The following is a 22375-nucleotide window of genomic DNA, read 5'->3' as shown; positions in this document are numbered from 1 at the left end:
AGGGAATGAGGGTGGGGGCAGGGACTGGAGAAGCAGGATGAATCCCTTTATCATCTGCCTCCAGGTGCAATCTGTCCTTCAATATATATTTTACCCCTCCCCCACTTTTCTCTGTACTGTTTCAGGACTCCTGAACCCATTGGACAGCCCTCATCATGTGCGGATAGATGAGGAATCAGAATACCGGGAAGGAGTGGTGTTAGCCCGGCCCACCAAGCCAGGCAAAGGCTCCTTTGTTAACTGTGGTATGAGGAAGGTACGTCCTGTTTGCCCCTGAGATACGCAGAGTGAACTCCTTCCACTTATCAGTCACTCCTTTCAAGGTCAAATACAATCAGACTAGGATGGCAATAAGCTACCAGTGAGTTTCTTGAAGGGCCATGTCCCACCATGGAATGGGACACAGTTTCTAGCAACACATGCTTCCTGAGCCCCATTTTTATTTATTTCAGTCTTCTCTGATCTGGGTTTCTGTGTTAATGTTGATAGCACCCTCTGCTGGGGCCTGGTCGAGGTGTCAGTGCCTCTTAGTGTCCTGCAGTAGGGCAAAATCCTCCAATTACCATTTGCCTTTATTAACAAATGATTGTTATCCAGCACATTGAACTGGAAATGTATCATCCACTGCAGCTGTCCTAAGCCAACTAAGTGTCTTGAAGGGCTGTAGGTTTTATGGAGTCCATTCCCCACTATACAGTGTGGACTCTGAACAGTCCGCTATGCAGTTCGTGGTGGAACTTGTCGTCTTGGCTGAGAGTGTAATCTGAGTTCCCAAAAGTGATCTTTATTTTTTGCTTGTCAGTTGTAGCTTTCCTGTGGGTGGGTGTCCTTGCATCTAAAACCCTTTTGTGCTTGTGGTCTATTGTTGTAGGAGGTTCAGATAGACAAACAGCTAGAGTCTGGTCTTCGAGTCACTGTTCAACTGGACAAGCAACAGAATCCAGGTAATCCATTGCCATCCTGCCTCTGGACAGGCGAGACGGGTAATATTACCAATGTGATCCGTAGTATAGGCTTAGTCCTGCAGAAGTTAGTCTTTGCACTGAACACCCTCAGCCTTCGGGCGATATCATGTCTGCCACATGGCGTCTTTAAACATGTTCAGGAATCATCATACCCAGTTATAGTGAATAACTAGCCCCATGCCCCTCAGTTCAAGTGTTAGTTACTCATTTATTCTATCTTAATGTTTGCGCTGTTTAGAGCTCAACCATGTTTTGAGTTTCATCAATGTATAGACTGTGCTGAATAGACTAAACTCTTACAGGCTCTTATTAAATTTAAGGGGTAGAGCTTGTTTATGTGCTAGGGAAGAGTGTTGGGAACATGGCACAGGGGGTTGCTGGTTGATTTCCAGCAGAGTCTGGAGAACTGTAGTTTGCTATGCTAACCCACTGTTTGTTTGTTTTTTCCAGACAGTAAAACACAGAAAGGCACTGTAGTATCCTCGAACCATCCACGGACTGTGTCTGGCCTGTACTGGGGTTACAATGTCCGCTTAGCCTCCTGCCTGAGTAAGTTTACACTGCATTCTGTCACCTACCTGCTGGGGCCAGGGCAGCAGTAGCCAGATCCACTTTTGCTGAGTTCCCTGTAGACATTTACATTCACTTCTACACAGATTCTAGTTGTACTTGCTGCAAACCTTCAGCACAAGCCAGATGCTTGTTTCTTTAACATCCTCTTCCTTTTTCTTGGGGCCCATGTGCTGCCATTGATGATTTAATAGGTATTTTCCATCTCTAGTTTCCTTGACCCTATATAGCTTCTGGTGGTGGAGGAAAGGTTGTATGGTAATGAGCCTGTACTCACCTGCTTACTCTTTGGCCCCTGGATTTAGTAACTTCACTTCTCATTGATATAGAAGATGGGGAATGATCCAATATCTGAACATTGATAGAATTTGGGAAGGGAAACTAATAGTGATTGTAGTAATGCAGGCAAGAGATAATGCTCTGCACCTACCCTGGCTAGCTACACGTTCCCACCCTTAAGCACCAACAGCTCAGGTGTCACAGCTTCCTAAGAGCCCTAGTAATTCTTCTGCTTTCCCTCGCTTATCAGCGGGACCTTTGCCGGCAGACCAGGTTCCAAAACGTAGAAGATCCCTGTAGAGCCCCTTCAGAAGTAGGAGATTTGAATACTAGAGGTACCATCCTACTGTATGTAATCACTGAGTGTGAGATAGATACAAACACTCCCACTACCCCCTTAGCCCTTGAGTGATTCCTGACAGACATGCCAGCCTGGGACTGGGTCAGCATTTGGTGTAAGAGCCAGTATTTTTCAGGAAAGATCCTAAGATTGAAAGAGGAATTATGGTGCCATTCTGCTGATGGACTTTGGAGGCATCTTGGTGAGAAAGAAGAGTGATTTTTGGACACTAATAGTACACCTACTGAATACCACTACAATGTAGGAGGCGGCAGAAGCAATTCTTAGTTACTAACCTTTAGGTGTATAAAGTATGAAATGTTTAAAACTACTGTATTTAGAACCCTCTAAAGCAGGGGATGCCACCATCTACTTTCCTTTTATGCTTGTTTCCCAGGTGCTGTTTTTGCTGAATGCCCTTTTAAAGAAGGCTATGATCTCTCTATTGGGACCTCTGAGCGAGGGACCTGTGTGGACCAAGCAACTCTCCCCTCCTTCAGGTAACTGGACTGGTTCCTTGCTGTTCATCCCATCCCTTCGCTGGCAGACCAGCCCCAGGAGCAAGATGCCTGTGGCAGAACAATCAGTGCATTTGAGAGAATTGCTGTAGCCAGTGCTGCTGTGAGAATATTCTCCCTGGCAAGAAGGCTTTCCTCTGCAGCAGTAGGGTTCATATCCTCAGATGCAAGCGTACAACTCCCATTCACTGTGGTGGGATTTGCACCACCATGCTCTGTTCTGAGGCTTGATCTACACAACAGACTTATGTCTATATAAGTGCATCGCTCAGGGATGGATTTTCCACATCCCCGAGTGATGTAATTATACCAACCCAACTCCTGGTGTAGACAGTACTATGTGGATGGAAGGGCTTCTCCTGTCAACATAACTACTGCCTCTTGTGGAGGTGGATTGACTATGCCAACAGGAGATGTGCTGTCATTGGGGTAGGTAGTATCTTTGCTAGGCACTGCAGGGCTGTATGTGTAGCTAAGCCCTGATTTACCTGCTATGATATTCTTTCCTAGTGTTTCCCCATATACTAGGCCAAAACTAAACCCTGAGCATTTCCATGGGTTGGATCTTCTGATCAAATTTGTCAAAGCAGGAGTACCCAGTCATTAATGTAGCTCACTAGATGCTGTCATTGTGGGGTACAGTTAGGATATTTTTGCAGCTGCTTGGATGGCAGTTGGGGACAGGGGCAACTTTAGTTCCAAGGCCATCTGTTCCCTTTTTCTCTGGTTATATAGTTGAGTGGTGTTTTGTTCAGTGTATTGGGAGAACTAGACACTATGTTCTGCACTTACAGCACATACAAAGAACCAGAACCATCACTTGTGCTGGGCTTCAGCAAATTGCATACAGCTGTTAAAGGCTCTATTAACTAGCCTGCCCTGGGTGACCTTGGTCAAATCACTTCATCTCTGTGCCTCTATTTCCCCATCTGTAAAATGAGGATGACAACATCTGACCTTTTTTTGGAAAGGGCTTTGAGATCTACTGATGACAAATGCTATACGAGCTAAGTAGTGTTGTTAAAGATTGCTGGTAGGATCCAGCCTTCTCCTGTCCTATAAACCTGTGTGTGTCTGCTCTCTTCCAGCCATATCCTAATAGTATTTGGAGGTCTCCAAGGCCTGGAGGCTGGTGTGGATGGTGACCCAAACCTGGAGAGCACTGACCCAAGTGTCTTGTTTGACCTTTACCTGAACACATGTCCCAGCCAGGGCAGCCGCACCATCAGGACAGAGGTATGTCACATGAATAATAGCATGATGTATGGCAGCATCTTCCTCCTAAGGATCAATCCCCTCCCAGTAGCTTTCTTCCTCAGAGGAAAACATCTCAGCTAGCTGTGATTTAAGTAGTTTGGTAGTGCTCTCCTAGCTCCAATTATACAAGTGGTCTTTTTATAACAGATCTTTAGGTTCAGTGTTTGAACTGGGAGATAATCTATTATTTGTGGTAGTGTGACATTGTGATAGGTGCTGTACAAATCCCAAACAAAAAAAACAATTCCAAGCCTGAAGAGCTTCAATGAACTTCATTGCTAAAGGGTAGTTTGAGTCTAAAGGTTTCAATAGTGAATCTGGCTGGGCTATTGTATTTCTGCACCCATATCTGCTTATAGGTACAAGCACATGAATCCCACTACTACCCTTCTGCAAACAGTCATTAAACTTGTTTGTATTAAGTGATGTATGCTGAAGTGCCACCCTTTGAACAGTGGATCTGACCCTACTTTCTGTTGGTTCCAGGAAGCAGTACTGATATCTCTGTCTGCACTGAGACCCCGCATTGATGAGGCCGTGAGGAAAGCCCATGGTAGCTGAAGGGGGGAAAAAACTGAGCCTACCTTCTCTTGCTTTCACCTGCACCAGCACTCGTCCTTCTCCTCAGATAGCTCATTCCAAGTTATGCTAACCCTACACCTGGGAAGAGCTGCTGGGTAAGTCCCCAAGGCAGCCTGCTACACTCCAGCCTCTGAGAGTGATCAAGAAAAGCACAGTACCATTACCAAAATGGCTACAGCTTTTTAACTGACTCAAACATGAGACTGAGATTAAGTACTGTGACTCTACACTGGTTGGGACTACTTGGGGAGTATGCTCCCCAAACTAAACAGTGCTGGTAAATGGATCTAGCTGCTGCCTCACATCAGCATGGGAAGCCTGTCAGTGGATCATGCAACACCAAGGGAGGTGCTGGAAAAAATAAAACTGAACTGTCATATTTAGTGCACTGGAGTTTTTGAAAGTGGGGGTTGAGGCAAAGAATTAGGGACCTGATCTCCCAAGGCATTGAATGCCTGCTGTCTTCTAAGCACCACTAAAGAGCATGGTCTAAGTAGCTAATGGCCATTTTGGGCCTTTCTACCTCAGCATTACTCTTGAGGGCTTCTGGACACTGTGGGGCAGCTTCAAGATGATATATGCAAGTTAACTGATGCAAAATGGTGCTGTGTAACTTCAGTGGCTAGGAGGACCCCCTTTTTCAAGTCACTGTCTGAAGAGCAGCTCTTTTGCTGCAAGGCTGCACAGTAACATGTCCTTTAAACTGACATACAGCAATAGGTACCCACTATAACAAAGGAGGTGAGTGTAAATTTCTGGAGATCCAGCCAATGCATGGAGTGCCTGGGACGCTCCTCTGGCTAGTGGACATAAGCGTCACAACTAACCCTATGGTTTGTACCCCATCTGAACCTCATATTGAGGTAAAATTTTAGCACTGGTGAAATACTAACACTTTCTTGCAAGCAACAATGGTGCTGTTAGGCCAGCTACAGTAGGTATACAACCCAGACACTGTAGTGTAAATGGTCCTTCATTTCTCTTCTGTACCGGGAGTGTCTAGCTCCCTTATGGCCACTTAGAGTCAAGCCTAATCATTTTGGCAGGAGTCTGTTGCTATTACAATGTTAACTTCCTAAAGGACACTACAGTTCCTGTAAGCAACATGGGCCTTATAAGCCACCAAGGATGGGACTTCACTGATGACCTCACTCTTAAGACAGCATTGAGCTTTCCTGAGGGCAGTTGGCTCCCTACCTGAAATCATGAACCTTAAAACCTACTTCTATTAAAGGACAGGCAGAGTCCATTAAGTTTGAAAGCTAAAACAATGAGGAGGACTAGAGAAATAGTTGGAAGAGCCCAGTCTACCATCATGGTACTGGCTGTTAGTAAACTACTAATTTTCACTGAAAATCCAAAACATGGATTAGTGAAACTGGCACAAAATGCATTGTTCCACAAGGATAACAGGAAAGAGTCACCCTCAAAAATAAGTTAATCCTGAGAACCCTGTGGCTCATACTCAAAGCATATAGCTCAGTAAGAGCATTTGCTTTGTGGGCAGCACCTAGAGATACACCCATTGAGCCAAGCATAAAAGTAGGTGGGGAAGCACTTCTAAATACTGCACTGACTTTTTATTAAGTTCCAGGAACCATTTTTAGGGCCAAACATACAAGGGTACAACATCTTTGGTATTTGCCTCCTCAGGAAACAGACAACCTATTAATTAGTGCAGGCCCACGAAAAGCCCCTAGACCATTTAAAAAAAAAGAAAAGAGCCAGGGAGGGGGGAGAGAATAAATTTGAGCCCATACATACCCCTGATAAATAACTGTAGTAACTTAAGTCCCTTCCACTGGATGCCTTCATCCCATAGTGCGTTCTGTCATCAATCCCCTGGGTGAGTTCAGCTGTTGCGTCCAGCAGTGATGGCTTGTAAACGATTTGTTCTTTTCAAGATGTTAGGAACAAACAGTAGCCCCGATGCGCGCTCAATGCTCTCAATAGGAACCAGGAAACGTTCAAGGGGGATTGTCTCCTCCACCGGGCTGTTGGGCATCACGTAGGAGCGCAGCTCAATCTCTCCATTGAGCTTCTCTAGGATGAGCACTTTGAAGAAGTGTGTGGGGACTGCTACATTGTTCTTGCCAATCACCTGGTACTTGATGTACATCTTCCCATCTGCCTCCATCCTACACAAAGAACAAGATGCTGTTACTGCTGCCTCTTACTCAGTACTCATGTGCACAAGCCCCTCAGGGCACAGATTGTGTCTTCCATTGCTTTAGATGAATATACACATAACTAAGACCAGAAGGGGCTCTTATGATCCAGTCTGACCTCTTGCATAATGCAGGGCTAGAAGTTCACCTCGTGTTTCCTGTATAAAACTTGTCTTTTAGAAAGACGTCAGTTCTTGATTTAAAGTTGTCAAGTGCTGTAGCAGGGTCTAGACCCCAAGCTAATCTGGGAGACTCTATACACAGTCCAACAGGAATGAACATGCTGCAGAACACATTCCACTCCCCCTCACCATATCTCATTTGGTCCTTGTTTAACTGAGTCTGTTCAAGTGATTGCCCTTCATGCCTCTAAACCTAGTTCATTGCAGCCAAAGATTATACCGTTATTTGGAAAACCTGACTATGCCATAGGCTAGATTAGCCCTTTATTGCAGCCTGTGGCTAATGCACCTGTGGCACTATTAGTACCAGATCTGACAAGATAACCAGACTGTAAAAGTGTATGAAATACAGCACAAGATGACTAAGCTGCTGTCACTCTCCCAGACTAAGTGCAGAAAGAAAGCACTGAAGGAACATAAATCAGAGTTAAATTATTTCCCTTTTAATCCTACCCAGATAATCTAATAGTGTCCCTTCAGGGGTTTATTCAATGGAAAGATGTATAAATTAATCCCAAGCATAACAAACTAGCCCACAAATCCCTACATGCATACATGGAAACTGGGGGATGTTTTTAAAGCAATACCTATTGCTATTTCTGACCTTTATCCTGAGAGCATGACAAGACAAGTCACATTCTTAGTCCATCTTAATTTCCCTGTATGATGCACGTTTTAAGATCAGTTTCAATCCAGCTCTAGTATTTACCTGGGTAGGAAGAGTGGGCCAGTGCAGACATATACATTCTGGTTGTACTTTGTTAAACTCCTGCAGTATTTCTCCAGGTTATTCCAGGCTTTCTGGTTCAAATGAGGAACCTAGAAACAAAAAACAAACAATACAGCTAGGAAAAAGTCAAGAACGTAAGTCAGTCTAAGCTCTGTTCTCTCTTCCCATCCACCCCTATATGTCCTAAGCTTTCCAGCTTGAGTTAATAATAAAAATAATAGCTCTCATATAGTGCTTATCAGTAGATCTCACAGCATTTTATAAAGGTGTTCAGTATCATCACCCCCATTTTACAGATAGGGAAACTGAGGCAGGGATCAGTGAAGTAACTTGCCCCAGTCAGCCAGCAGCAGAGCCAGGAATAGGAGCCAGAGTGCTGAGAGCAGGGTGAGGAGCTGAGAATATTTAGCGTAAAGAGAAGGTGCAGGGGATGACTTGATCAGTCTATAATTACCTACAGGGGGAACAAATATTGGTAATGAGCTCTTCAATCTACCAGACAAAAGGTATAACGAGATGCAATGGCTGGAAGTTGAAGATAGAAAAAGTCAGACTGGCTTGCAGCTGTAGAGGTGGTCAGACTCACTCGTAGTGGTCCCAACTGGCCTTGGACTGTAGCTTCCCAGACCAGTGCTCTATTTGCTAAGCCACACTGTTTATAGGGTCGTTTATTTATCTGATGTTTTTTAATCATCTTCAGCATGACTGTTTGGGAAGCATAAACCTGAGTTATCTCACAGAAATGCTTTGTATATCTGAAGTTGTAGGAACTTTACACTTCTCAAGCACTAAGGGGGTTGGAAAACCGCCCCCGAATTTAGAGCGGCTGAAGTGGTTCCCACCCCCCCACACTCTATCAGGAGACACACAGATTAAGCGCCAACCAGGTGTGTACCACTGGAACACGGAATGCATAGAGTACTAATCAGGGGAGGGGGCGAGGAGTTGGATTGGGGTTGCACATGCGCATAATAGAATGATTTATGTAACCATTATAATAAAAGGACGTGGAAAACCCCCGCTTGGGGCGCTCCACTGGAACAGACTGTCGGACTTGGCTTCATTTATTGCTACATGAAGTCACTTTGGTTTAAGCCTGGGCCAGAGACAAAGTTTCAGGCTGCTGGGAACACTTATTTATGTGCTTAACTTTACATGTGAAAGGATCTTATTTATTTCAATGTGATTACTCCCATGAGTAAAGCTATGGGCACATGGGAGCGTTTGCAGGATCAGGGCCGTAGTTTGGTAGGAAATACATGTGGCCCTTGAGTTAATTTAGATGATCCTTTCTATTTACAGAGGCAGGTTTATCCAGCAGTTCTCAGTCCCCGTACTGGCCTGGGGCTCAGGAGAACCATTCCCCACTCTGACACAGGCTTCCTGTGTAACTTTGTGCAAGTTGGTAGTCTCTATGTGCCTCACTTCCCTATCTGTAAAAAGGGAAGCATATTATTCCCAATCTCAGGAATGTTAGGACAACAAATACATTAAAGATTGTGAAGCACTCAGGGCTTCTCCACAATCGAACTATACCAGTACAACTTCCCATGCGGACACTCCTATTCCAGAATAAGTGTCCACAGGGGGGGTTATACCAGTACAACTAGCAATATGACTGCTGTAGTTATGCTGGCATGTCTAGGAGGGGAAATTTACCATTAGTAACTATTGATGGTGGCCATCTAGGTACCTACATAGAGATAAATTTGGATTGTGAGATTGTTAGTTAATTCCAGTCCCTAAACAAGTATCAGCCAATTAATCTGAAACATGAAATTGAGGTAACTTCCTTCATTGTAAACTAACTAGAAAGATAGAGGGGTTCGACCAGTCAAAATGGGGAAGACAAGACTTCGATCAGTTACAAGAAACCCTTAGCCAGATCACTAAAGATGTGGCAGCAGGTACTATGCTGCAGGAAGATCCTATCTCCTATAATGCTTGTGGTTCCATTCTGTTCAACAGAATATTGATAGCGAATTGGTCAAAGGAACAAGATTAAACTATGAGAGGAAAAACAGAGGTTAGAGCAAGATGTAGATCAGGGGTAGGCACCTATGGCACATGTACTGAAGGTGGCATGCAAGCTGATTTTCAGTGGCACTCACTGCCCAGGTCCTGGCCACCGGTCCGGGGGGCTCTGCATTTTAATTTAAAACTTTAAATGAAGCTTCTTAAACATTTTAAAAACCTTATTTACTTTATATACAACCATAGTTTAATTATATATTATAGACAAAGAAAGAGACCTTCTGAAACCATATGACTGGCACACGAAACCTTAAATTAGAGTGAATAAATGAAGACTCGGCACACCACTGCTGAAAGATTGCCGACCCCTGATGTAGACAGTTTATGCGTAGAAATAGATCAAGTGGCTGAGGCCGTCAGAGGGACAAACAATAGGTCGGATCAGGGCCACCCAAGGGATTCAGGGGGCCTGGGACAAAGCAATTTCAGGGGCCCCTTCCATAAGAAAAAAATGCAATACTATAGAATACTGTATTCTCGTGGGGGCCCCTGCAGGGCCCAGGGCCTGGGGCAAATTGCCCCACTTGCCGCCGCCCCCCAGGCGGCCCTGAGTTGGATAGGAAAATTGCAGAATGTAGAAGGGTTGAGGACAAGAACCATGAATTGTCAGACAGGAGTACTCTTAAGTGGAGGTTAAAAAGACCCCTGCAGCTTCTGGAGTCCTCAGAGAGAGAGAGAGAACCCTTCCCAGGGAAGGACACCCCATACCTGAAGGCCCAGAAGGAAAATAATTGTTTGAAAAAGCTAAATATTGATACATTTGATTCCTATACAGATGGAGCTCAAATTCATGAGCATATTACTATGGTCAAAACTTCTCTAACAAATTTTGAAGGTGTTTCAGAAAATGATAAAATTAGGTTTTTAAAGAGGACATTAGCCACAAACCCAATCCCCAGACAGCAGCCAGAACTTTGAAAAATCATGCCTTGGGCTAATTCAACTACTATGCATAGATACACCCTGCCCTTTGGTTTACAAGCTTTATTTGGAAGGATGAACCCACCAGGTCTTTCTATGGAGAAATGAGGTGGGTTTGCTTAAATGCTAGTGGTGCTGTAAATCCAGACCAGTACCCTCATAGGAAGCAGCTGTAGCTGGAAAAGATACCAACCTATGTCAGAGAAAGAACAAAGTCGATTTGGATTCACATAAACCCCCCATGAGCTAAATGTTCACTCTAGCCAGAAGGCACTAGTAGTGCGCAGAAGAATGGCCCAGCGAGGCCTCTGATTTGCCAGGCAGGATTTATGCCCTGGAGGCTGAAAAAGCTGAGCTAGGGTTGGGAGGTGGAAAGTTAACCTCCAACAAGAAATAATTCCCCAAGAAAATGGGGACGATAAAGGGTCAGCCAGTAAGGCGAAAGAAAGGTAGGAACACAGGTGGTAGAACTTGGAAAGTCAGAAGAAACCATCAATGCATGAGGGGCCTGATAGTAAGCAAATGTTCCAGGCAATGGATGACAAGTTGGAGCAAGTTATGTCCTTGTTTGCTTACCTAGCCACAAATATTGTAACAGGAAGGACAAGAAGATCCTGGGTCTTAGGGTAGCCACATGGGGGCCACCATCCCAAGACAGCTGACTAGGGCCCCATAATACATACATCAAATTCTTGACTAAGGAAAACAAACACCTCATAGTCCAGAATAAATCTCACTACTGGCAGGAACATTAGCGTCAGTCAAATTCTTTGATTTTGATTCTCTACCATCAATAGGGAGTTCAGGGAAAGTTTATCTAGAAGAGCTTATCCCAAAGGGAGCAAAGAATCCTGTGGCACCTTATAGACTAACAGACATTTTGGAGCATGAGCTTTCGTGGGTGAATACCCACTTCATCGGATGCAAGTAACACACAGTTTGTGTCACCCATATTGAGAGTGTGTTAGTGGGTAACCACCTGTAAGCCCATTCAGCAGGGACCATGGCTTCCCCCAAACTCCACTCAGCTTCTCCACTAGAGCACCTTAGTTTCCGCTTGCTCCTGCAACAGTTTACCCCATCCTGCTGGGGGGAGGAGGGATGGGACTTATGCTTCCCCATTCCCACCCTTGTCTAGGAAGAGAACCCCGCTCTCCCTGTGTAGCTTCCTCCCTCCCACATGGCAGACACTCTCTCCTGGAAGGTAGTACAAGAAGCAATGGGCTTAATCTGTAGCAACGTAGATTCAGATTAGATATTAGGACAAATATTCTAACTCTAAGGGTAATTAAACTCTGGAATAGGCTTCCAAGGGTGCTTGTGGAATCTCCCTCATTGAAGGTTTTTAAGAACAGGTTGGACAAACACCTGTCAGGAATGGTCTAGGTTTACTTGGTCCTGCCTCATCATATTGGGGGGGTGGGCGATTAAGGGACCTCTCCAGGTCCTTTCCAGCCCTACATTTCTATGCCTCCTGTCCAGACAGATTGGTGTATCAAACTTCACCTTTTTATGCATTCTTTTGAAATGGCAATTTGGGGGCTTTTTTCTTACACAACTGGCTAAAATGAGAGCTCTGAGGTTGGCAACACTGCTTTCTATTGACTTCAGTGGGCTTGGGGTCAAACCCTTAAGTCACTGTTCACCTTAGTAGTTACAGGTTAGTGCTATACAGCACTGTGTGCAGATATTTGGGATGTTTACTCACATCAGTGGTCCCCAAACTTTTCGTCTGGCAGGCGCCAGATGAAGGACCGTGGCAGCGGTAGAGCATCCGCCAAAATGCCGAATTTCTGCAGCATTTTGGCGGTGACACCTCTTGATGACGCCACTCAAGTGGCGTCACCGAGAGGCGCTGCCGCTGAAATGCTGCAGAAATTTGGCAGATGCTCTACCGCCGGCCAGGACGTGGGTGCATTTAGATGCCCCCGCGGGCGCCATGGCACCAGCAGGAACCGCGTTGGGGACCCCTGACTCACATCGTGTTTTGGAAGTTGGCAAAAAGAAAGGGCAGTTTTAAAAGCGAAGTGGACTCCTGTGTTCTATTCCAGTCTCTTCAGTTATGGTGTCCCTCTTTACCCTTCAGGAAGAGGGATTTCTGCTCACATTAGAGCATGGGGAGCAGTCCCCCTTTCCCTGGAGAGGAGCTGGGCAACTCAGTCTGATGGTGCCCCTCTCCCCCACCTGAGGGGAGAAACCTGACAGTTGCCAACTCTCACATTTTCCCCTGTTTTTCCTTAAAGCCCCAGCTCTTGGAGTCATGGTGAGTACACAAGAATCTCAGTTTCCCTCAAAAACAAAGTTTCTAGCCATCATGGTGACAGAAAAAGGCTTGAAAAGCGACCCCCTAGAGCCCCAAAACATGAAGGCAAATAAAAACAACCCAGCGCGGAGTGTTTTTAGAAGACCGCGGGATTCCTGCCTAGCCCACTCCCGGCTTTAGGGGGATGTGCACTAGGGAGGGGAGGGCCCCACCCGGGTCCCCGACGCTGGGGGGGAGGGGAGATGAGCGCTCCCCAGCTGGTGCCAGCCCCGCTCCCGAGCCTCGGGACCGGGGGTTGAGGGCCAGGCGCGCCGGGCGGCGGCTCCTCACCTGGGGCGCCACGTTGCTGAGGTAGAAGGTGTCCTGCATGGCCTGCTGGCTCCACCTGTGGTTGGCGGCGGCCGCCAGGTGGCCCCGGTCGAAGCCGCTGCCCCGGTAGTCGGCGTTGGTGGCCCGGTGATACTCGTGCACCGACTCGTCCTCCTGGAAGTCGCAGGCGGCGCGGTCGGAGGGGCCGCTCAGCGCCGCGCCGCGCAGCTGCTCCAGCACCCAGAGGGCGCTGCGGCTCCGCGGGTCGTAGCACAGCACGTAGGACTCGCGGCTCCGCAGCGCCGGCAGCCCCGGCAGCCCGTACTTGGCCAGCTCGCCGCGGGCCGCGGCCCCGGGCCCCGGCGCGGAGAGGTCGGCGGCCGCCACCACCGGCACCACGGGCAGCCGGGCCAGCAAACCCGGCGCGGGCGGGCCGCCGCCCTGCCGCCTGCCGCCCCCCAGCCCCGCGCCCAGCCCCACCCCCACGGCCAAGGAGGCCCCGGCCGCCAGCCACCGGCTGCCCCGGAGACGCTGCATGGCTGGGCCCCGCCGCCGCCGGCTGCCGTGCGGCGACCTTCCCTCGCCCGGCGGGAGAACCGCGCCCTTAAAGGGGCAGCTGCCCGCGCAGCCGGGTGCAGGCCCGTGCTAGACCCGGCACGGCCCCGTGCAAGGCCCCTGCCCGCTAAGGCTCCGGTGGGGCCAGCGGAAGCATCGCCCCCTTAAGAGTTAACGCGCTGAGCCCTGGGGCGGGAAGCTCCCGCGCCCCCTGCTGGGCTAATAAGGAACAAGCCGCCCAGGGCTGGATGCTCGGTCCGAGCAGGCCCCACTGGAGCCTAGTTCTAGGCATGAGCATGGCTAAGAGGGTGTCGCAGGTACTGCTAGTAAAAGTCACGCGCAGGTCATGGGCAATCAACAAAAATTCAGGGGGAGCCTATAACCTGTACGGTCTGTGACTTCACTAAAAATACCCGGGGGGGGGGGAATAGCCTGTCAGTCCCCACCCTGAGCCTCCCCTGGCTCCAGCAGCCACAGTGGGGGCATGATGTCCCCCACTCCAGCATTAGCCACAGCTGCAGGGCAGGGGCACAGAATTCCAGCACCAAGCACACAGCCCCAGCTGCAGGGGGAAGGGGGGGGGTACGCAGCTCTGGGGAGGGGGAGGCTCTAGCCCTGGCTTCAGCCACTGACAGCTGAAGAAGTCACTTAGGCCCGGTGAAGTCACAGAATCCGTGACTAAGTCGTAGCCTTAGGTATAAGTCATTTCACAGCTGTGCCCCTACCCATGTGTAGTGGCTTGGGGGAAAAAAATTAAGTATTTAGTACAGTGGGTCAGAGGACCAAGTCTATACCTAGAGGCAATGGTGAGGCAGCTATACAGCTAGTCCTAACATCCACACCTGTTAAAATGGGGATATAAAATAAATGGTGGATTCCTTAGATTAGCTTTCTCCTCTATTCCCAGTCGGAATACACTTAGGCATGTTTCTCACATTCTTCTCTGCAAGTATAGAAAACTTCACTTCTTACAAGGAATCTTAGATGCATTACCTGTAGCTAGAGCTGGATGAGATCTGTTAGAGTCCATCTCCTCTCCTCAGCTCCTAAAGCATAAACACACTACAACCATTTCTTTTCATACTTCACTTTCTTCAGCCCCCTTTCACACCATGAATAGTCTGACCCCCAAAAGATTAGACAATTCTTTGTACTGACACTGTCAAAGGAGACTGTGGGAAAGAGAAAGAAATCAGTATTTGCAAAGAAAAATATTTATTATGACAAATCGACAGAACATTCATGAAAAAAATAATTACAGACATTACAGATGGGTAATTGTAGTTCATGGGAGAAGTTATAGAAATAAAAAGCAAAAGGTAATGAACAGCAGGACCAGTTGTGTGTTGTAAAGAATCCACCTCCTAGCCTTCAATATGGCATTGTATATCAGGGATCTTTTGTTCCCTTCTTCAGTTAGAGGTACCAGCATGTTCCTTCAACTGGATTTGTGGCAACTGGCTTGAGGGGTGGGGAACAGAAAAAAACAGCTTTTGCTTCTACCTATCCAGGCTTGTACAGTGATGCTTAGATCTGTACTGCAAAGTCAGTGACCCTCAGCTGTTAATATGGTCCAAGCAGGCCTTCCTGTTAGGAACATTTGTGCAGCCTCCAAAATATTGCCAAGCAACAGCTTTCTCTACAAATGCTTGTTCCCTGCTAAGCATGTTGCCTGTAGATAAATCAGAGGATACACTCTGGGCCTTGTGAATTCAAGTTTGGACCACCTCCTTTAACACACCACCACCACTCCCTATCCCACTAGATACCATCGTACTGCAGAAATAGATAGAGGAAGGCTCAGAGTAACAAGCGAAATAGGATAATCTTGCTAAGAAAAAGAATAAGGCAGTGGTGGTGGGTAGATTTAGCTTATACATGCAGAACCCTGTGCTACTGACAGACTCCTAGAATACAGTGGACCGAGATTAGTTCTACTGACATCCAACTAGCAGATGTTGTTTCGTCCCTCACAGATACTACAGAAGAGGGCATTTAGAAATACTGTAATATCACATGTAGCAGCTTTAACTCTGAGCACAGTCCGTGGCTAGGGGGAGTCTCATTGTTATGGACAGCAGATAACATGGATACAAAACCCTCTGTTTAGCTGAAGGGAACTTCATCAAAATCAATAGTGTTTAACAAAAGCACTTTAAACACTGGAAAAAGCATGACATACAGATGTGTTCTCCATACCTTTTTGGAGAGGGTTTTGTTGTTTTTTTTTAAACAGCCAAAGGAAAAAATTGAATTTGTATAAATCACCAGATTTGCCCTTTTGCAAAAGGGAATTTTAGAAAAAAGTTCTAAATGGCTAAAACATACAAAAAGTCACCAAATGCTCAGTTAAAAGGAGCAACAGCCCTTGTACTCCTGAATACCACTCTGCTACCTATAGCAACTTCTGACTTTCACGCCACCCATTGCTGAGCTGTAAATAATTCAAGTTTGGCCCTCAAAACTCCAGCCACAAGTTAATCTAGCCAACACTTGCTTTGAAAAAACAGTTCCACCTTTCCCTGACAAAGATGACCACCAACCTCAGGATTATACTCTTTGCTATCCCATTTCCTTTTTCCTCCCAGTTGCCAAGGCCATAAGATTCCAGGGGGAGGGTGTGAGGGCACAGAGTGCTGGCCTTCGCCCTTATGACCAATCCCCATCCCTTGAACCATCCAGCTGTTTCCTGCCTTTCCTCCTGATGGAGAAAAGCTTCAACCAAAGTGGTAATGATCCTGCTCTTGATGAGTTATTTGTATACAGTGAGCAGCTAATGAATTCAATGATTAAGGTATTTAAATCTCCACCTGTGTATTTGGCTCCCCCACACACACCCCAGCACTTCAAGAAAGAGCAACTATGCATTAAAATTCTTACAGCTGCTCCTGTCACAGAGAAGGTTCTGGAGACATGAATCCCACCTCAGATTTTTCCTATCCCATAGGTCTGTGGCAGCCACTATATGCATAAAGATACCAGACAATGGGCTAGTTAATACTGTCCAGCTTTAAAAATTATTTGAGGAATGAGGGTTAGGGTAACTAATCAGAAGGGCTGACAGTAGGTTCCCAGTTAATTTTTTTTCCTCCCAACTAATAGTGTTTGTTTGCTCCATAAAGCAGACAATAAGCCCCATACTGCAATGAGTCAGCTGTTTTTATAACCTCAGAGTATCAATGGAAAAAATTAATAAGTCCTTTCAACAGCCTCTCTCCCTTCGAATATCAACACAGCAAACCCTTCACCGCCCACAGTTTTAAAGAATAAGGGATCTAGGTTACTAATGAAGAGAGGCTTTTTCAAGTAGGAAACAAACAGCCTCACAAATTGTATCAGAGTGTTACGAGTTCTCTAGTCTTGACTTTGGGAACTAAAGTGGGAGCTCCCCTCATTCTCCTCCCCACATCTTCTATGATATCACACCTTTTGTTTCATTGTCAACTAGAGAACCTCTCCTTCGTTTACAGACGTTCAGCTCCAACTCACTAAGCCATCATAAATAAAACCTACCCTACGATGTTCAAACAGGAGGAGACCCCAAAAAATGGAGTTTAATCAAAATGAGCAGCAAAAACTAAGGAGTCTGGGCTGACAGCCACAAGCTTCTTCTGAGGGAGACATCTAAGGTGCATCTCCTGCCACTTGTTTTCTGCTGGGGTGCCATTTGTAACTGAAAGGTGAGGCTCTCCGTTCTCATCCTCAATTACAGCCACACCCCCCCCCCAATCCAGAGATTTCGATTTAGAACCACTCGTCACTCCTTAAGATGAATGGACAGGATTTGTATGGTGACTCTAAAACACGGTCTTAAGCCGTGCATCCCAGCCAGCTGGGAGATTGAAGGCAGCAGCAAGACCCAAAATCAAGTATTTCATACAGCAATGCAGAAGGCTACACAACTGAATCAGTTCCAGGCTGCTTCTCTCACGTCTGTGGTGCTGTTTCTTAAACATCTGATCCAGCTCCCAACAGAATCAGAGACTCGACTGATTTCAGCAGAAGTTGACTTTGGCCCTAAACCAGGCTACCATTTGATTTTTTTTTAGTTCCCGTCTTTAAAAAGGACGTGGTCAGGTTTAAAAGACATTTCCTTGACAACTATCTGAAATTTTTAACAGACCAACTCTTCACCACTCACGCCATTCACCTGCTTTCTTCACTTCCTTCAGAATGAATAAGCAGAGAGGATAGTCAAAGTCGCTTTCAAGTTCTCCTACACCAACAAAGTACTGCAACATTTGAGTTGCAGACACAGCAGGGGAATATTTAACTCCGAAGAAAATTAACTCACTTCCCCTACAGTTGTAAAGGGTTTCTATGTAACACAAGAGTTCTGCACTGAAAAACAATCCACCCACAAGTTTAACTTTTAGACCTAATTTATGATATCGCAAATGAATGTATTGTAAAGAAACCTGCATAGCATTTCAGAGTGTATTAAAGATTTTGCTCTTCTGACTACCACCATTATTCATCTACTATTAAAAGAAACAAGTTACATTCATGACTATCACCATATTGACATACCAATGAGAGAGAGAGAGAGAGAGAGAGTGTGTAGGATGGGGTGGATTCCTTTTAAGGCAAGTGTGAGCCACACAGCCCAGGTACCATGAAACATTTCAAAAGACCATGTGTAAGCTTGAGATCAATAAATGATTGGGGAGAGGCGGCGGATTTTTCATGGAGGACATCTTGTGCAGTTCTGAAGCCGAGCATTTTGGATAAGTTTTCCACTTTTAGGGTTCAATCCTACAGTCCTTATTCAGGCAAGCCTCAATGATTCCAGAGGGAGTTTTGCCAAAGGGCCTGATCATCCAGTTTGATGCCCGTGTGCAGCAATAGCCTTTACAATTACAAAAGGGTAGTTAGTACTGGCCTCCCTAGCACAGGGGAGCTCAGTAGATGGATCACATGTTCTCCTGGAACAGCTGCTGCCCAACAGAGAGAGAGAGTGATTAAAAGGCATGGGGAGCAGCCATAGTTGCCTGTAAACCGAGAGCTATGGTATTCTCTCAACCGCCCCATTTCTTAAGGGAAAAAGTCTACCCCATAGGAAGGATTTCAGTAAAAAGGGAGGCCATCAACCACTTTGTTTAAAATTCCACCTCCAAGCAGAATGACTCTGCTGCATCCTTATTACTGGTGCATTTATTCTGGTTCACAGAAACTGCTACTCTGAAGCAGCACAGGAGCACGAGAGTAAAAACGTCAGGCACTATCAGAGCCACTAACAGCCCCAACACCAACATAAAGATAAACTGTCCCTCTAGAAATTCACTAAGCTACACAGAACTTTGATCAGTCTTTAGGAGTTGGAACGCAGCATGAACCTGACATCTGAAGGCTGACAACCCCCCAGTTATGGTACAATTATGGCTAGTCTGCTACCAGATCTCATCAGCAGGGTGAGCAGACCTCTGAGAAAGCATAAAAATTGACCTCTAATAAAAGATGTAATGCAAAACACTTAGGATTGTATAAATACAGAACAGTCCCCACATTGACAGCTATGCAGAGGCGATCCAGCACTTCACTAACGGGGAGAGTAAAGCACTTCAAGTTACCATGTGCTTGGGAGCTCTTGCAGCAGCTGGAATATTCAGCTACTGAAGTTCCTTCCATAGCCATCACCCTGACTCGAACTGTGGGTCAGGAGTTCCAATCATTCCAGCGCCACTTGCAGGCTACAGGTTACCCTATACTAATCTCAATCTATGCAGACCTGGCCGGATCCTTTGTATCTGAATGGAGTACATTAATAAATATCCCCTTCTGTATTACCATCCCCACAGCAGATGGCTCTCCCTTCTTTAGGAACTGCCCATAGGGAACGGGACTCTCGCAAGGGACCAGGTAGTCTCACTGAATTGCTCCAGTAGATCACATCCAGAGATTGGCTTGATGTTAATCTGACCTGTGAGTTTGAGTCACTTCCCAGCAAAGAGTACACAGGATAACATGAAGATTACATGACTAGAGCTTATCCAGGTTTGGACAGAAGGCTTGGAGTGTTCTGGGTAATATTATGCAAAAACTCAGTGTAAGAGCAAAATCATCATTATCCCTATTAAGTCTCCTCTGAAGACACCCATGTTTGCAGCACAGGACTGGAGGCCTTTCCCTTTGTACTTCATGAGCCTGCTTGAAGTTAGATATCCTGCCTTTGAATTAGGGTAAAGCATGGGCCATAGCAGCACTGAACACAGCTCAAGACGAGTAGTCTCAGCAGCAGCAGGGACCCTGCTCTAAGGCTGTGAGTAACATAAGGCTTGTTTGACTTATTTGAACTACACTGATTAAAACCACATATCTAGTTCCAACTTCCAAGTAAAGTCAGCACCAAGGTGACAACTCCTTGATAAGGCAATCCTGGGGCAGACTCTACCGGAGAGCAAATAATTTCACCGCACAAAACAGCCAATGGCAATAGTATTCTCCCATGCAGGGCCGGCTCCAGACCCCAGCGCCAAGCGCGCGCTTGGGGCGGCATTTTGCCGGCAGGGCAGCAGGCAGCTCTGGCGGACCTTCCACAGTCATGCCTGCGGGAGGTCCACCGGAGCCGCAGGACCAGCGGACCTCCCGCAGGCATGACTGCGGAGGGTTCGCTGGTCCCACGGCTCGGGTGGACCTCCCGCAGCCATGCCTGCGGATGCTCCACCAGAGCCGCGGGACCAGCGCACCCTCTGCAGGCACGTCTGCAAAAGGTCCCCCGGAGCCGCGGGACCGGCGACCGGCAGCGCGCCCCCTGCGGCGTGCCGCCCTGCTTGGGGCAGCCAAATTCCTAGAGCTGCCCCTGCTCCCATGCCAGCTTTTTAAAGTCTCTTTCCAATGGAAGAGACTCTGCTGTTTTAAATCCTCACCTGCCACTCACCAGGAGGAAAATGGACTTTTTTTTTGTGCACTCAAAAGAGATGGTAAAATGCAGACAGAAAGGAACAAAAACCAGCAGCTACTCAAACCAGCAGGATGCATGACGTCAAAGTGACATGTTGTATTTTCATGGAGACGTTCTTCTCTATACTCACCGAAATCCCACTGGTCCCAGCCTGTCCCTTCCCCAAATGCAGAAGTTCCTGTGCATGAGCACATGCTTCCATAATGCTATGATCACAAAAGTTCATTTCATGAGACTTTGAGAGATATGTAGCTAAACAATTTCCATCTTCCCAAACTTAGTCATTAAAAAAAATACAAAGCACTGCTCAGGCAGTGTGGAGTTGTTTGAGATTAGGAAAACCTGGAGTGCAGGACCTGACTAGCTGGGGAAATAGGCAGTCCTTGACCTAATAGAGTAGAAGGAAGTCTTCAAGAAGGCCAATTACTGGAACACAAAACCAAATGTCCAGCAGAGATTGTAGGAGCTCTGATGATGCACCACATACAGGAAGGAGTCTCCTAGGATACACTACTGCACAGTTTCTCTCACACACACTGCCAGGCCTATGGACTATTTGGAGTCCTGAAGCTCCTTCGCTTTCTTCAGAATCAGGTGTACATCAGAGATGGGATAATCCTGCATTAAAAAGAATTGATATATTTTCTTAATGTTCATTGCACCTATTCTCCCTTTTAACGGGGCAGAGACTCTCTGCAATGTCATTGGCCAGCCCAATGAATGCCCCGGTGTTTATAAATTAGATGTTACCTTCATAGTTAAAGTCACCTGGAGTAAACAATTTCCTTCTATGTTTTGTAACTGAGCAGTCTTGTACAACCTACAGGACATTAGATTATTTTGGTAGTCCTGAATGTGGGGTTAAGTTGGCTTTATGCAATGACTAGCTCCATTATGGAAGTCTGTATTAAGGATGCAAGGATCCAAAATATTTTATTGTATGCAATACGTTAGAATTCTCTTAATCAGGACCCCTCCAACACAAGGTCTTTCATCCTCTTTTGAGGGACTCCTAATTAAGAGACAACATTTTAAAAGTAATGCTACTCTCTGAGCAGCTGATGGAACCAGCATGTTACTAGACTGACCAAGGAGTTAGGAGAAGGAATCCTCTATTCTGGGGCAGGGACTGAGCCTACTGCTAGTGGCAAGATGTCCAGCATTTATAACTGGAGTTGAAAGAGCAAATTAACAGCCAGGAACAGGTAGCTATACAGCCACTTTCTGCAAATCAGCTATGGAGGCAAAGGCTGCTGTTAGCGGATCAAACAGTCAGAAGCAGCATCAGATGGATCCCTAGAAGCCTAAACCCCCAAAAGGCACAGCCAGTAAACAGAAGTATTGTTATTAAGAGTTATTGGCCAAGAGCAGCTTCACTGGATTTTCCAATTAAAGGGAGCACGCAGTAGAAGTTAATGCTTGATCTTATACCACACCATGAAGTTTGCTAAGTGTTTAGATTTTTCAAAACAAATGGTTTCATTATGATCGGCAGAGGGTTGGTAACTATATTCCAGAAGGGCTGCCTCTATCATATCTGAGTATTGTACAAGAGGAAAATCTCCTGTTTAAAAAGAGTTCTTCCACCTCCTCCCCATTCCTCATGTATTTTAGTACTTACCTGTAGCAGCCTCATGTTCAGAGTGAAGTCCCCTTCCAGTAATTGATCTCGGATTAGTCTGAAAGAGAGATTATGTTAATCCAAGTATTTTTTGCCTCTTTAGTACCTTGTCCAAAAACATCCCAAAAAAGTCAGCCACTAAGGTGTGTACAGCTCACCACATGCCTCCTACCCTTCCTT

The 22375-nt window shown here is 46.3% G+C and overlaps 3 protein-coding genes across 19 annotated transcripts in view; 1 reads left to right on the top strand and 2 right to left on the bottom strand.

The window, feature by feature from the left end:
- LOC123352717 (putative methyltransferase C9orf114) overlaps positions 1-4888 on the top strand; it is a 33330-nt gene extending 28442 nt beyond the window's left edge. For 11 of the 12 annotated variants that reach the window (XM_044993206.1, XM_044993202.1, XM_044993200.1 and 8 more), the window contains 3 exons: positions 126-256; positions 872-1514; positions 2552-2654. In XM_044993206.1, the coding sequence (XP_044849141.1) occupies positions 126-256; positions 872-1138 (398 nt within the window). In that variant the 3' untranslated portion in view covers positions 1139-1514; positions 2552-2654. Of the gene's footprint in view, positions 1-125; positions 257-871; positions 1515-2551; positions 2655-3760; positions 3909-4415 lie in introns of those variants that run through there. The other variant, XM_044993210.1, reaches the window with a different exon arrangement.
- A 1188-nt stretch (positions 4889-6076) lies between these two features.
- Positions 6077-13655, bottom strand: ENDOG (endonuclease G). Its single transcript, XM_044993221.1, has 3 exons — positions 13140-13655; positions 7571-7680; positions 6077-6649 (listed from the first exon to the last, which is right to left on the bottom strand). The coding sequence occupies exons 1-3, from the start codon at positions 13653-13655 to the stop codon at positions 6364-6366; spliced, it is 912 nt and encodes a 303-aa protein (XP_044849156.1). The 3' UTR covers positions 6077-6363.
- Positions 13656-20430: 6775 nt separating this feature from the next.
- The window catches only part of TBC1D13 (TBC1 domain family member 13), a 31063-nt gene continuing 29118 nt past the window's right edge, over positions 20431-22375 (bottom strand). For 3 of the 6 annotated variants that reach the window (XM_044992781.1, XM_044992783.1, XM_044992780.1), the window contains 2 exons: positions 22196-22253; positions 20432-21192 (listed from right to left, as the gene is read on the bottom strand). In XM_044992781.1, the coding sequence (XP_044848716.1) occupies positions 21127-21192; positions 22196-22253 (124 nt within the window). In that variant the 3' untranslated portion in view covers positions 20432-21126. Of the gene's footprint in view, positions 21193-22195; positions 22254-22375 lie in introns of all 6 variants that reach the window. The other 3 variants (XM_044992779.1, XM_044992778.1, XM_044992784.1) reach the window with 2 other exon arrangements.

Source organism: Mauremys mutica, chromosome 18 (genome assembly GCF_020497125.1).
Source record: "Mauremys mutica isolate MM-2020 ecotype Southern chromosome 18, ASM2049712v1, whole genome shotgun sequence".
Classification (NCBI taxonomy): Eukaryota; Metazoa; Chordata; order Testudines; family Geoemydidae; genus Mauremys; species Mauremys mutica.
This window is presented reverse-complemented; position numbering and strand designations above follow the sequence as displayed.